At 38.4% G+C, this 15,733-nt stretch overlaps 1 protein-coding gene across 1 annotated transcript in view; it reads left to right on the forward strand.

The window, feature by feature from the left end:
• p3h2 (prolyl 3-hydroxylase 2) overlaps positions 1-15,408 on the forward strand; it is a 72,875-nt gene extending 57,467 nt beyond the window's left edge. The window contains exons 4-15 of the mRNA XM_017716786.2: positions 2,598-2,729; positions 6,344-6,471; positions 8,470-8,559; positions 9,148-9,188; positions 9,964-10,055; positions 10,317-10,444; positions 11,999-12,094; positions 12,205-12,355; positions 12,973-13,090; positions 13,462-13,537; positions 13,629-13,769; positions 14,445-15,408. Coding sequence (XP_017572275.1) covers positions 2,598-2,729; positions 6,344-6,471; positions 8,470-8,559; positions 9,148-9,188; positions 9,964-10,055; positions 10,317-10,444; positions 11,999-12,094; positions 12,205-12,355; positions 12,973-13,090; positions 13,462-13,537; positions 13,629-13,769; positions 14,445-14,528 — 1,277 coding nt within the window. The 3' untranslated portion in view covers positions 14,529-15,408. The remainder of the gene's footprint in view (positions 1-2,597; positions 2,730-6,343; positions 6,472-8,469; positions 8,560-9,147; positions 9,189-9,963; positions 10,056-10,316; positions 10,445-11,998; positions 12,095-12,204; positions 12,356-12,972; positions 13,091-13,461; positions 13,538-13,628; positions 13,770-14,444) is intronic.
• The last annotated feature ends 325 nt before the right edge of the window (positions 15,409-15,733 follow it).

A 15,733-nucleotide genomic window follows, 5' to 3' on the forward strand; every position in this document is an offset into this window, starting at 1 on the left:
CAGAGTGGAACATTTTTCCAGATCTGAAGCAAAAGTGGGGCTTGATTTTCTCCTCTCAAAGATGAAAACTTTAAATGCTGTTTATCTGATGCGGTCAGTTTTGGTGGTCTACCAGGGCTTGCATGGTTGGATTTTATTATGTCTATTCTCAAACATCTCCTGAAAAATGCATCACTTGTACTTCATGGCTGGACTTTTTAGGTGAATAAAGGTCTCTGACTTGCACAGTCTTGTATATGGAACTAGGCTGGTTTTGTACTGTTGAATGTGTGATTCTGAACTTTTGAAACATAGTGTAGGTCCTACTAGACACCACATGGAGCCACTTATGAACACAGCATGGAAGTAGAGAAATTCTTTTTTTTTTTTTTCTTCTTCAGAGTGGTGGTCTGTGTATTGGCAAGGACTTTTGGCCAAACACCAGAAGAGGTCTGCTTACAATGAATAGAGCAAAGTTCTCTGTATTTTCTTGCTTTGTCATGACCCTCTATGAAAAAATAAACCCTAAAAGGGATCACGGGTCAGTAAAAACTATCAAGTTATCTTAGAAAAAGAGAACAATGTGAGCCCTTGCTCTTTCCAAACAATGGACATCCTGTTTCCTAAGTGGGTCCGTTCTGTAGGTCATCCTTTTTTCTTGCAGCCATTGTTCACTTCTTTTTACTTTCGCGTGTGCAGTATGAATCTCTCAACGTATCTTATTTTATCATCAAAGGCTGCCATATGGTATATATGCTGGCAGCTCTTTAACTCTTTAATTAAACCAGGCCAGAGCCTTGTGAGGTGACGTCTGCCCACATTAAACAGGGCTGCTAGCTCAGCTGCTCATTAGCATCTGTGCTTAGCTCCTGGAGGATATGTTATAGAGCTTTGCTTGAGCTGCAGTACCTCCCACTAAAGCGGTCTGCAGTAGTGCTGCAGCTGCAAAGTTAAGAACATGTCAGTAATTACATTACAGTATAAATAGACCTAATGAGCCATCAGGTTCCAGATGACCACAGAATGAGCTTAGCCTTTAGAGACTGATATGCTGCGTTTTAGAGGCCTAATTACAACAAAAGACAAGCTCACCCAAATACTAAATTTCCAGTATCCAACACTCTTAAAAAGATGGTTCTTCAATGGTTCTTGGTGCAGGGACTATTTCATCTTTAGTTCTTTAGTAAAATCACAGAGCAGGTACTATTTGGGTGGTGGATCATTCTCAGCACTGCAGTAACGCTGATGTGGTGGTGGTGTGTTGTGCTGGTCTGAGTGGATCAGACACAGCAGTGCTGGTGGGGTTTTTAAACACCTCGGTGTCACTGCTCATCTTAGAATAGTCCACCAACCAAAAACATCCAGCCCACAGCATCCTGTGGGAAACATCCTGTGACCACTGATGAAGGACTAGAGGATGACCAACACAAACTGTGCAGCAGCAGATGAGCGATTGTCTCTGACTTCACATCTACAAGGTGTACTGACAAGGTGTCTAATAGAGTGGACAGTGAGTGGACACAGTGTTTAAAAACTCCAGGAGCACTGCTGTGTCTGATCCACTCACACCAGCACAACATACACTAACACACCACCACCAAGTCAGTGTTACTGCAGTGCTGAGAATGATCCATCCCCCAAATAATACCTGCTCTGTGAGGATCCATTGGGGTCCTGACCACTGAAGAACAGGGTAAAAGGGGGCTAACAAAGTATCAGAGAAACAGATGGACTACAGTCTGTAATGGTAGAATTACTAAGTGTGCATATATAGTAAGTGGATCTGATAAAATGGGCAGTGGGCATAGAAACAAGGATGTGGTCATAATTTTATACCTGATTGGTGTATATAGAACCATAAACACTCAAAGAAGCTTTGCGTGTGAAAGTGTTCATGAGATTGAGCATGTGATGTAGATGGTTCTATATAGAACCTTTTTAAAAGAGGCTTCTTCTATTGTTACAAGCTTGACATCGTAACTATACACACTTAAAAAAGATGGTTCCTTAAAGGTTCTTTAGTTAAGAAAACGGTTCTATATAGAACCATGAACACTCATAGAACCCTTTGCATCATTAAAGTTCTTTACATTGTGAAAGTGTTCTTCAGATTGATTTAGAATGTCCTGCAGATTTTTGAAAAAGGTTTTGTGTAGCACCAAAAACGGGTCGAGTGTTACAAGCTTGATGTTGTAAAAATAGCAGAGCCCTTTTTGTGTCTGTATATTGTCAGTCTGAAGAACGACTGCACGATACAAAGAACCCTTTAATCCTGCAGAGGTTTTTTGAGTGTTCATGATTCTATATGTTTTCTTTACTAAAGAACCTTTGAAGAACCATCTTTTTTAAGAGTGTGGCATGATGACTGCATCTCATTAAATAACAAAGAATGTTGAAAACATTCAGATTGGCCAGGATTTAGGCTGATGGCACTTTGAGTTGTCTGCTTTGCTCCAACTGAATGATTGAATGGTGTTATTAGGAGTGTAGAACATTGTGCACTGTCAGTCATGTCCTTTCTTCCATGCCAGGAACAGACCATGTGGAAAGCCCTTAAACCCTGACAGTACTCTGCGCAGTTGACTCTGTCCTAATAGCTGTTGATTTGCATCTTCCAGATCACTACACTCAGGTACTGCACTGCAAGCACGAGTGTGTGAGGGATTTGGCTACACGCCCCGGCCGACTCTCGCCAATGGAGAACTACCTACCCCTGCACTACGATTATCTGCAGTTCGCCTATTTCCAAGGTAAACCACTGAAACTCCAGGCTTAGTATTCTTGTATTAAACCCTTAAATTCCAGACTTATTATTCCCCCTTAACCCCTTAAACTGAGGGTTTATTAAAAGGTTTTTCCATTGATTTCTTGACATTTCAGCACAATTAAATAATTAAGAAGCACGCAAAGCCATTCAGAGTGGTTTGATGTGAAGAGCACCATTCTATAGAAACTTATGAAGTTGTTCATAGTGGTGGTGATAGGAACCAGATGTCTGAGAGTTTAATGCCTCTTAAAGCTCCCTCACAGAGACGTGTTACACGAGTGGTTACAGATATGTTGCCTGATGCCTGATGAACTGTTTCACGATAGTTTTGAGAAGGTTTTGTCCTAAAAATAGGACCCAAAGAAAGCTTAGCAGCAGTTGTGCTTTGAACAAATAAGTAATAAATAACTTTAACAGCGATTAACTTTTCTTAAGCTGAACTTTTGTTCATTCACATAAATCTTAGAACAAAACCTGCACTGTTCATTTTATATAAACCGTATATAACACTGAATTACAGCAGCTTTTATGGTATGGAAAAAGTGTGTAGAGGAAAGGAAACTGACGAGACAAACTTTCTCTTGCTGTCCACAGAGTGAACAGCCTATGTCCCCAAAGTGAACACTGAGCCTTTGTGTGGAACTCCCACAATTTAATTAAAGCTTATTTGTAATTTGAATGACTTTCAAAGTGTAAAAGTTAGCAAAGTTAAGAAAGACATGCCGACATTTTAGGCTTGGCCCACACTACAGGATTTTTTGTCCAGTTTTTAGCCAGATGGATGGATGGATGGATGGATGGATGGATGGATGGATGGATGGATGGATAGATAGATAGATAGATAGATAGATAGATAGATAGATAGATAGATAGATAGATAGATAGATAGATAGATAGATAGATAGATAGATAGATAGATAGAACTTTATTGCAGTGCTTCAGTAGCAAGACATATAATTACACATAAACTTACACTTAAACTATGCAGAAAAATACAAAATAGAAACAAATCTAGACCTAAGTTAAATTACAAGAGAAATAAAATATAAAAGTATATCTATTTACATATTTACATGGCATATGAGACTGATTCGCTGTATTTACAGACAGCAGGCACTGAGATGTAGTCTAACAGCACATATTATAGACATAACTTTGAGTTATCATCAATATTGTACTGTAAAGTGCATATGAAGTGTAAAGTGAAATCACTGTAAAGTGAAAAGTGTCATTACAGTAATAGCTGTCATATATTGCACAGTGTGTATTGATCAAAGAGGAGATACAGTGATGTTGTTCAACACAGTTCAGACAGCAGCAGATCAGTACCATCTCTGCAGTAAGGAGAATTGTTGTAGAGCCTTATAGTAGTAGGTAAGAAAAATCTCACACAGCGCTCTTTAACACAGCGCAGCTGTAACAGACAGCCACTGAACGTGTGAGATGTTGTGCAAGATGGCTAGCAGCTTGTTCAGCGTCCTCTGTTCTGCTACAACCTCCAAAGAGGTTTAGCCTGATTTGCCCCTTGTGACAAATTTTCACAATCTCAAGCAATTTTCCAGGGTGGAAGCTTGATTGGAAGTGACTGATGGAGAAATGAGTCGAGAAATGAGTAAACTTTTAAGCCCTTTGATCAAACTCTGAAGTGATCGGAGACCCTCTGATATTATCAGACATGTCTGATATTTATGACTCAAAACGACACAAGTCCTGTAGTGTGAGAAGGCCAGAGATTTACTCAACGAGTGGTTCACACAACAGCCAATCAGAGAGCTGGAAGAGTAGAGAGAAAGGCGAAGAGATACACACTGCCTGAATAGTGGAGTAGAGACAGGGGAGCTGCGTGTAAAACAGAGGTAGAGAAGAGATGTTATCATGTTTATAATGTGCTTCTCAGCCCCGTATTATTAATTTTTATGTGAGAAAATTGAAACACAAAACTTAAAATGTGCCATGACCTTTGCACTGGCCACATTTGATATTTTTTCCCAATTTTTTAACCATTGTTTTCAGTTCAGATCATCAAATAAACAGTAATTGAGTATTAAAATGTGCAAAAGTGTGTTCTCTGTAGAGGATGTGTTACATTTTTTCAGCTTCAAATCAACAAAACAATTTTACCAGTGGTGCTCAAACTTTTGCAAACAATTATGTTTTGTTCTTGGTGGCAGTTTCTTTAATTAAAACAGTTATTTAAGGCCTTACAACTAATTTACTGTCCTGTCCAGAATGTGTCATGACTCCTCAGAAAGGTACCATGCATCATTTACCCTGAGTGATTGTAAGCCATAAAGCTGTAAATGTGGAAGTGAGTTTCACTCTCGTTGTGGAGTAAATGGGCTCTGAAATAAGCTGCTTTACTCATAAGTCATTCAGATAGCCGAGCCAAACTCTGTGTGTGTGTGTGTTGGACGTGTCTGTCAAGCGTCTTGGACCTGCTTGTTATTTCCACTATCTCAGTGCAGTGTCTGCTCCGCTGCGGTCACTGAGCTGGAATGTGAGTGTTTTAGTGTAGCGTGTGAGATACGTTTTCAGAGCCCCCCACAAACACGCACCCACACACCCCTGAAGGAGGGATATCTCGCTGCCCTGAGGGAGAAAAGATCCCGCACACAACGACAGGATACACACGTAGTCTGTTAAAGTGAACAAACACAGACACACGTTACATCAACTCTCAGTAACAGGTTCAACTGCTGAGCTCACTCACTGTCTTATTCTCTCTCTCTCTCTCTCTCTCTCTCTCTCTCTCTCGATCTGTCAATCTTTCTTATTCTATAAATATTTGTCCCTCTCTCCTGTTCTCTCTTTCTCTGTCTTGCTCTCTCTCTTCCTCTGTCTCTCTTTCTCTTTTCTGTCTGTCCCTCTCCCTATCTCTCATTCTGTCTCTCTCCTCTTTTTTCTTTTTGTTCTCTTTTATCGTCTCTCTGTCTCGCTCTTTCTCTTGCGCTCTCTATTTCTCTGTCTTGGTTTCTCTCTATATGTCTCTCTTTCTTTGTCTCTTTCTGTGTTCCTGTCTCTCTCTGTATTCTGTGTATTCTTGTCTGTTTTCTGTTGTGGTTTTATTCTTTCTCTATCTCCTCTCTTTCTGTCTTTCCTCTCTTATTGTCTCTCTTTTTATTGTCTTTTGTATCATCTCCCTCTTCTTCTCTCTGTATGTCTCTCTCTGTTCATCTTTCTCTCCCTGTCTCTCTCCTCTCCCTCCCTCCCTCCCTCCCTCTCTTTTTCTCCTCTTTCTCTTTCTCATTTTCTCTCTCTCCCTCACCTTCTCTTTTTCGCTCCTTTTTTTATTCTCTTTTGTTGTGTCTCTCTGTCTTGTTCTCTTTCTCTCTGTATACCTCTCATTCTCTCTCTCTCTCTCTCTCTTTCTTCCTGTCTCCCTCTATGTCTCTCTTTGTCTCTCTTTCTCTCTGTCTCTTTCTCTCTATCTCTTTCTTACTTTCTCTCTTCCTCTCTCTTTCTCTCTCTCACTCCCTCTCCTTCTCTCTTTCCTCTGTTTCTCTTTTTATTCACTCTTTTATTGTCTTTCGGCATCTCACTTTATCTCTGTATGTCTCTCTCTCTCTCTCTCTCTCTCTCTCTCTCTCTCTCTATTAGTGAATAAGCTGGACGAAGCTCTGTCCTGTGCTCTAACGTACCTGCTGTTTCATGAAGGAGCAGAGTTCATGATTGAAAACGTGGAACATTTCTCAGAGAGCTTGGGTCATGACGGTCAGCCTCGCCAGGTGAGAGACTTAACTCTGTCTTACAAAATGCAGTTATGAGATTAAGGAAATCTGTGATTAAATATCATTAAATGAACTATGATTAAATAAAAAAAGAACATAATCAAGCAGATTTAGATGAGCAAAACGTATTAAACAAAACTTAGAAAAGGCACCTGCAGAAGTAGTGACAGTGAAAGTTATGCATGCTGTAGATAAAATCCAATCCTATTGGGTTTGCATTCTTTTGGGATAGAGTTCAGCTCATCATGTTGATTATCAGTTGATTATCCCTAGTTGTGTTTGTGTTGAACTCTGTCTGATCTGCTGACCTTGATGAAAAATCATATCCAGTTTCTAGGAGTGGAACAGTTTCAATAGAGCGTTAAAAAACTGAAACATAAAATGTGGGTTGTGCAAAAGTTATGGCACATTTTATTTTCTCCAACATCAGAAAGTAGAGCACACATTTAGATCAAATCCCTGGAAACAGAAAGCCTATTATGCACTGTAAAGGAATGGCACTTTCCTCATGTTCATTACAGAGCAAGTGGCTTGGCTGGGCCTCCAGTGCAAAATCCGGCAGCACTTAGCTCACTCTAAAGTGGCCAACTAGCATTTTTCATTCATGCTCAGCAATTCTTTCCATTTCTTCTGCTCTCAGAGGGCAACTGCCTGCTTTACAGCAGCTCTTTTTCGACCGAACGTGGGAGAGAGGCATGCCGGCGAGCTATGCATTTCAGGAACTGAAAGGAGGAGGGGTGGCGCATGTTGAAACCGTTTCAGAGTTGTTTACACTACTGTCGCGAGAGGGGAAAATTTTGCCAAAGCCACAAATGCTACTGCCTGCTCGTGTTTCATAACTTTCACAATAGCAGCCTTTACACCCTTCACCGCCAAAGGGGGCTCCAAAAAGACCCCTAATTTAGTCCGGTCCCACTTAAAGAAGCGTATGGCTTTGCTTCGCTGGTAAGCGCTCTTTTTGGAAAGTTCCAGAAGTGGATAGAAAAAGGCACCACTTAGTGTTAGTAATAGAGATGGATCGCTCTCATTTTCTCTTAAATACTTGAAGGCAGGGTATCTGACGCCAGCAAGTTACATCTCTGTTCATCACATTTATAGCACAATGTAGCTTCTGACAGTTAGCTGATTAACATACAGAATTCATTTTATACGTTTATTTGAAACCAATTTGATTTCGTATGTTCCCAGGAGCTCAGTCTTTTAAATCTACCTATTTGCTTGCACTATAAGCCTGGCATTCTTTCTTTGTTGCAGTTTCATTGAATCTTAGGCTCAGTTTCTGAGCTGCTGAGCTAATGTTAGGTGTTTATGTTGGTTGAACTGCAGCTGAAATGCAGCTAGTGTGTTTGGTGATATGACTGGTGTGGAATTGTGTAAAATTGAGGTGTAACCGCTGTCCTATAGATTGTTGTTGGGGTAAGAGAGATTGAAGATAACATTGCAGTGCATGCTGGGGACTGTAGTGCAACGCACCGTGATACAGGCTAACATTAGTAGAAAATTAAAATACTTCTGCAGGCCAGATGGGATTGTGTTGTGGGCCGGATCTGGCCCTGTGTTTGACACTTGGGCTTTAGAAGAACCATTTTGGTGAAGAACATTTGGTTATAGAATTAAAGAATCTTCATAAAACATAAAGAATCTTTACAAATTTAAACTATCTTCCATTAAAAGGTTCTTCACGTTCATAGATCTGTTTTTCAAACATGACTCTCTAAAGAAACATCCGTTGGAAGGTTGTCGAAGGAACCAGTCTGTGGCCTTTAGAAAACCACAAGTGTAGTGTTGTATTTCACACTCTCGCAATATTGTCGACAGGTTTTGGTATTTTTCTAAAAGACTGAGCTTCCATTCATGTCATTCTCAGTCTCTTTTTACAAACGCCAGAGGCTGTTGGTAAAGACATTTGTGTTCTCTGTAATTAGGGTTGAGGGTATCAGGTACAAAGTAAAGCAGTGGAATAAAACACCTTCTCTTTTACCTTCGTGTCTGTAGGAGGCTGTGCAGTATTTGCAGAGGCACAAGCAAGAACTGGAGCTGCTCCAAATTGGCACAGAAAATCTGGGAATACCCTACACAGAAGGGGTGAGTGCATTTCACAATTTCAGATAGAGAAATAGAGGTACTTGTCTGTTTTTCAGTTGAAGTTTAAGACACAACTAAAACCAAACATTAAGCCGTGAATGCAGAAATGCAAGAAAAGATCTGTAAAAAAGTCTTGTTTTTAAAATCTGAATGTTTGGACATTGTTGTTAAAACCTCTACTGTTTTGTTATATACTGTAGTAGAGTAATTAGCAACTGAAGTTCCTGACATGTGTAATGAACCTAAATAGCTTCATGAATACTTGACTGTCACCAGGTGTCTTTTTTTCCTGCTTTTTTGTGGCTGGCTTGTGGTACAGCTGTGACAGGCTGCCTCTGTCAGTGAACCAGGGCATGTTTTATATTTAATTAGTGTGAGCTGAGAGAAGAAGCAGGTGCTTCAGGGAGTCCAGCAAGCAAAAACCTTGCTTATAGCTCCCCCTTCTGTGGAGAGTTTTTGACCCTTCCGCTGCTGTAAGAACTCAAAATGCCAATGGCCTGTGAATAAAGAGGCATCGTCTTATATGATGTGTCGGTATGCATAAACAGAATATATGTTCTCTGTTTTATTTGTTTCTTCCTGTATTAGAACTACTGGAGCAGCCTTGGAGGAAGAGAAGATGCAAACCGGTATATCCATTATAAAGATCACCCTTCTTTTATTTTATTTCCATTTTATGTAAATGTTATTCATTTTTTGGAGATATCTCTGAAAAAACAGGACTTTCCAAAACTGTACTTAAAAAAAAAACAATACAGAGATAATGGTACTTCTAACAAGACCTGTGAGACCACCAAACCTGTCCCCATCAGATAAACAGTGTTTAAAGCTTTCATCTTTAAGAGAGAAGAGAAAATCAATCATGTTTCTGTCCATCCTAGAAAACTAGGGGTCTGAAAAAAGGGCATATGGTCATCAAGACATCCTTGTTGAGAAATGAAAACAGACAAAAAAAATAAGAAAATTTCCAAATCAAACAGAGAAGCTGCTGTTGCTCTCAGAACAATGGATCCAGAACTCAGCATCACTGAATGTGATTGGGATTACTTGGATTGTGAAAAGCAGAACATACAACCAACTTCTAAGACTAAACTTTGAAGGTGTACAAAAATATCCCTGCAGATTAAAAAAAAGAAAGAATTAAATAATAAATAATAAAGAAAAAAGGGGACTTGTACTTAATCGCATGTTTAAAATAAATGGGTAGTCTCGGACTTGCACAGTACTGTATGTATTATTCCTGATGAGATTCTTGGTAGAATATCAGAATAATCTATTGTTATTTCTCTTGTAAAAGAGATTAGAGTGTAACAGAGAAATAATTCAGAGTGTACACTGTTTATAGCAGTATTTGAATAGCAGTAGTACTCATGTACTCACCAGTGTTTTGTCTGTTGCCTTCAGGATCCCCTCTGGAACAGATGGCTGGATGGAGTACGTTCCCATCTCTGAGAAGAAGGACACCTCAGTGACTGTGGTGCAGGAGCTGAGGGAAGGTGAGTTGGTTAGTTACAGTGTTAAAATATGATGGAGATGTGCTCAGCAGCATGTGAGAGTCACTCACTAGAGAACTGCCTTATAGTCAGTTATATACTGTATATATATTGTACTGCCACAGCATAGAACACCTGACCCTCACTGAGGAGTGTTTCATGTAAAGTGGTGATCTTGACTGACACTTCAGTAGGTTTCATTGGGATATCGTGTGTGTGTGTGTGTGTGTGTGTGTGTGTGTGTGTGTGTGTGTTTGTATACAGGAGGTCCATTGTTGTATGACAGTGTTCGGGTAACACAGAATTCACTGGATCTTAATGGTACACAGAGAGTTGTTTTTGATGATGTCATTTCTGAAGATGAGTGTTCTGAGCTGAAGCATCTGGCACATGTGAGTATTTTATGGCTATGATTGTTATGTCTTAACGCTCATTTGTTTTCCACTGTTTTCCATAAACAAGGTTCTTTTGTTTTAAGAAGCCATTTACCTGGACAGTAAGTGTTTATTCACTCAGAAAAACACTAGTATCTGAATAAATATTTATGTGTATGTTTTATGGATGTCTAACCATTTCCAGACTTATTTTCATGGTGGCCCAGTTTTAATTGTCATCATCATCATCAAATACCAGCTTTTGGCTAATCAGTACATCATTATTTTAAAGAAAGTGTGCTGGCGATGAAATTTAATATACCTATATGATGGCTGGAGTTGTCAGCAAAAAACGTTCAGAACCAAACTTTGTCCTAGTATTGCTTACAAGATAACTACTGTTTTAACTTTTAAGACATTTTTGATATTTTTACCATTTTAGGTTTGTTTTATTGTAATAAAATATGATGTGTTTACTAGCAAAAATGTATTTACTGCTGAGATAAATGGTTTTAAATAATATGCCTGGGTACCTTAGACTTTAGCACAGTAAAGTATGTTGTCAAAAATATAGGCCAAGGTAATATTTTTCAGCAACCATCCCATAACCCCCATGGAAAAAAGCTAGAGAACGCTCGCTACAGTAAGGCAAGGCAAGCTGCAGGAAGGAAATAACCTAGTTACTGAGAATCTGGACTGCTAACCAAAAATTGGACCCAGCAGAAACCACAGCTCACAGACCACAAGTGCATTTAGCCCACCCACTTTTTCTCCCTGACATTATGAACAGTATGACTCGGAACTTTATGACTAAGAATGTAGAGAAACATAACTGAGTAGGAAAACAGCACCTGTTGTATTTCTTTTATAATAATGTGCTTAGCTTTATGAAAATGATATAGCCATGATGATGTAATGATAAAGTAATCATTTCTTTCACAACAATGTGGTTAGTTTTAATAGTATTAATCAGTAAAAACAGTTTGAATTTATGTTCAGCAGATTGTTTAGTGGTAATTTTAGTGTAAAACAAGAGAAAAAAAAAAATAAAAACAGATCTACACTTTAGAATTGAACAAATTCTCAGCCCATACATGGACTCACTATTTGGCAAGCAACATGTCGCTGTTGCCCTTTTTATTTATGTGTGATAACTACTTATTCATTATTTTAATTTGGGTTTATGATCTAATTAATATACATTATTAAAATAACTTGAAACTATTCATAAACCCTTAATAAAAGTAGTCTTGCTGTAAAGTGCCATAACAGGGATCATTGTTCTGTGTGTGATTTGCGCTGGGGATTCATGGAACGTGTCCTCACCACTTTTTGAAATACTCAATTTAGACCTTACCACTTGCAGAAAGGTGTCTTTGGTCATTGTTCAGCAAAACATTAACATGTGACACACTGACCATAAATACGAAAAGTTCTGCTGCTGTGTGTCCTGAGATTATTAACTAATCACTGTCTTAGCACTACAGACGTCATCCTTGCCCCCTGCAATTTTTAATGATCATCTACTGTTTATTAGGATTGTTGTAATGATTACTGTTCTGTTTATTCTAGACTACGACCATTTCTGGAGATGGCTATCGAGGGAAGATGTCCCCTCACACACCAAATGAAAAATTTGAAGGAACAACTGTGCTTAAAACCTTGCAGGTGAGATGAAAATCTTTACATTCCTTATGATTCTGATATTCTGTTGATAACTGGTTTTCCCTTATCACCTCTACCAGCCCATATGTTAATCTCTCGTTTGTGATTTGCAGTTTGGTTATGAGGGGCGTGTCCCTTTTAGAAGTGCCCGCCTTTTCTACGACATCAGTGAGAAGGCCAGGCAGATAGTCGAGTCTTACTTCATGCTGAACTCCACCCTTCACTTCTCATATACTCATCTAGTGTGCAGGACAGCGATCACAGGTATCACATATTCTGTATTAAACCACTGTCACAGACTGGGAAAAAGTCTTTCTTATATCATTATTGTAAACAAACAGTATGTAATAAAGTACTGATGATTACTGACTTTACTACAGTATTAGACTGTATGTGAAATTAAGCTAGGCCTGTCACATTGATTACATAATCATCTGATTACAGTTATTTAAACTGACTGCAATTATTTAGCTTTTACCATCATCTGTTTGTGTCACAGTAAACAGGATATGAATTAAGTACATTTTCAGTTGGTTTAAGGTAGTTGCACATGTATAAAAACACATTAATTGAGACTAACCATGGATCTTATGAAAACAAAAGTTATAACTTTTGATGCTATAAAACCTTTAGAGGGCAGTGGTGATTGATGTTTATTTGAGCTCCAGCTTTGTCTGTCTTTAATTGGTAGCTAACTAAGAAGCAAGATAGCTACTAAGCCAATTTGGTCTCTTTAGGCTTGTAGATAAATAGTTGCAAACAATGAGCGAAAGAAATTAGTGAATTGTTTATCAGAGATATCTATATGGCAATTAATCATCGGCTAACATATGGATTGTGACGGGCCTAGATTAACCTGCCTCTTTTTTTTCTCACATAAGGTCAGCAGGACCACAGGATTGACCTCAGTCACCCAATCCATGCTGATAACTGTCTGCTGGACCCAGAAGCCAACGAGTGCTGGAAAGAGCCTCCAGCTTACACCTACAGAGACTACAGGTAGAAACAACTGTTATTAGGATGGCATTGTTTTGTCATATTTTACAATGATAGTTTAGGGTAAGAGTGGGCAACAAGGCAAAAATGTAACATCACAAGAAAGCCTCATATCTCTATTTTTCTTGGGTTTTTTTTTATTATTTTTTACATAATTTGAAAATGTCGGCTGTCCTTTAGATTGTATGTAACTTTCATGAAGATTGGACTAACAAAACAGCCCAAAATTACTTGGAAAGAATTCTGGTTCCATTGACTTGATGGAGATATGAGGTTTTGTTCCCACAACAGCGAGATGAAGCGAGATCGCCTGAATCCTGTAGTCTTCTCCGTTTTATGCTTCATATTGAGAGCTTCTCTTGTGTTACTTTCAGTGCTCTGCTGTATCTCAATGGAGATTTTGAAGGTGGAGAGTTCATATTCACAGAAATGGATGCCAAAACCATTACGGTATGAAAGTTAATGTCGTTGAACTAAAGAACAGTCTTTGTATTGGTATGTCTGACTGAATTCTCATGTAAAAGTCCTTTTCCTGTTCCAGGCATCAGTGAAGCCACGGTGTGGGAGGATGGTAGGTTTCTCCTCTGGTGGTGAGAACCCACATGGTGTACGCGCCGTCACCAGAGGGCAGAGATGTGCTGTAGCGCTCTGGTTCACTCTGGATCCCCTCTACAGAGAACTGGTGAGTCTTCGACTGATCTAGCTACTCTGTTCACAGATATACTTCAGTTTTCTGGAACCCTGTGTGTCAGTTGCTGGATGCTTTAGATTCTTTTGAAAGAACAGTTTAAAATACATAAAAACTAAATAAATGGCAAGTTTTAGTTTCTGAAAAACTGTTTAGTGTCAGTTCCTTTTTTTTGTAATTGTAAATGTGAATTTCTCAGATTAAAAAAAAAATTTGCACAGTTAAATCATTCAGATGGGAACAAAATCAGAGACAACACAGACAATATAAAGTACCAATGCTCACTGCATATGGAAGAATATTGGGTTTTATCAGTACCGCCGCACACTAACCACATTGTATGTTTGCCAAATGGAGTCATGAGACTTAATACATAGTGAGACAGAATACATATTTTAGTATACTTGGAAAATACATTTAAACTATGCTTATAAAGGTGACTGATGCCATCCGTGGTTTATTTGGTGTCTTCCAACATCAAATACATCTGTCCAGGATCCACTGCAAGCAAAAAGCCACTTTTGTCCTTTGCTTGTGCTGAATTAAAAAAAAAAGAATCTAACCAGATTCTGGTAGTGTATGAAAACATAATATAAAAATAATCGAGCTGTCTTTTTGGAAAAACTTAAAAATGAATGTCTAATGTAACACTGTTGGACTAAATTGCAGGAGAGGCTTCAAGCTGATGAAGTCATTCAAGCCCTTGAAAACCAGCATCTCTGGACTCAGATCAACCCCAAAGACGAGTTATAGCGTAAGAGCCAATTGAGAGGAAGCTTTTTCAGAACAGTTTCTATTTATTTCATCTTATTTGATCAGGACAGTTTTATTTTTGTACTGTTTGATGTTAAAGTGCATTATGTTTTTTTGGTTTCTAAGAATATGAAATATTGTGTGCTGACACTTTATTTTTCATTTGGACATGATTTCGTATGACATGTGGACACATCTGTACCAATTGTACCATTTGTGCGTGAACATCTTTGAGTCTCTAAAGCAGCATAGAGATTGACAATTGACTGTATAGTTTGATCTACAGTGAAGAATATGATATTTGAGGCTGATCAAATTTGTCCATTTTGCTGACTTTGGGGACTTTTTGTGCTTACTGTACATGCTTTGAAAAGGTTTTTTCAACCTCTTACCCTCATTATATAAAGCACTGTCATTGTGGGTTTTTTGTTTTTCTTTTTTTCAGGATGTTATCAGTTTATTTGTTCTATGGGATTAGATAAATGTTTACAGAACTGACTCAACACTATGGTCTGCTCTGATCACAAACATCCACCATAGCCTGTGTCAGCATTTAATGTTAGAAACTTTTTTAATAAAAGAAGCTATTTATTCCTGTTTCAAGGAATTTAACTTAAATGTGGCATATATCAGTCCTTACTTTTCAAATAAATACACTTCTTTAATTACATTCTCAACCTCTGTGGGCAATCTGTGTGGGTGCTGTTAGCACTGTTCCTTTAATACGGTATTTCCAGTGGTTTACAGTTGACCTGATGTTTTTGATAAGGAGGATGGCCACTTTTTCTCATTGATATTTAATGTTACAAGTATTAATGCTTTACCTAAAGTAAAATATATTTGTAACAACTGTTTTTTTTAATTAAAGTTTCAAATATGAGCCTCTGTGTCCAGTTTATTTTTGGTTTCATTTGCAATATCTCACAATGGATTTCCAGAAAATACAATAGCCTATTTTATTGTGATGTACTGTAACATTATTTCCAGTGAATACTGTTCTATGTAAATCTCACCATCTGGGTCAGTAATGGAATCCTATACTGTGAGTGGCTGCTAGAATTTTACATTTTAATTGTCAACTTTAATCCTGCTGTCTCATTGTCAGCGATTCTTCAGGTGCTTGGATTTCCACCCTCTGAAAAAATGAGTGAGATGTCGATTAGATACCCTAAATTGTCCCAGGAACTTGTTGCCTTAACATGTAG

The sequence above is a fragment of the Pygocentrus nattereri genome, chromosome 15, assembly GCF_015220715.1.
Source record: "Pygocentrus nattereri isolate fPygNat1 chromosome 15, fPygNat1.pri, whole genome shotgun sequence".
NCBI lineage: Eukaryota > Metazoa > Chordata > Actinopteri > Characiformes > Serrasalmidae > Pygocentrus > Pygocentrus nattereri.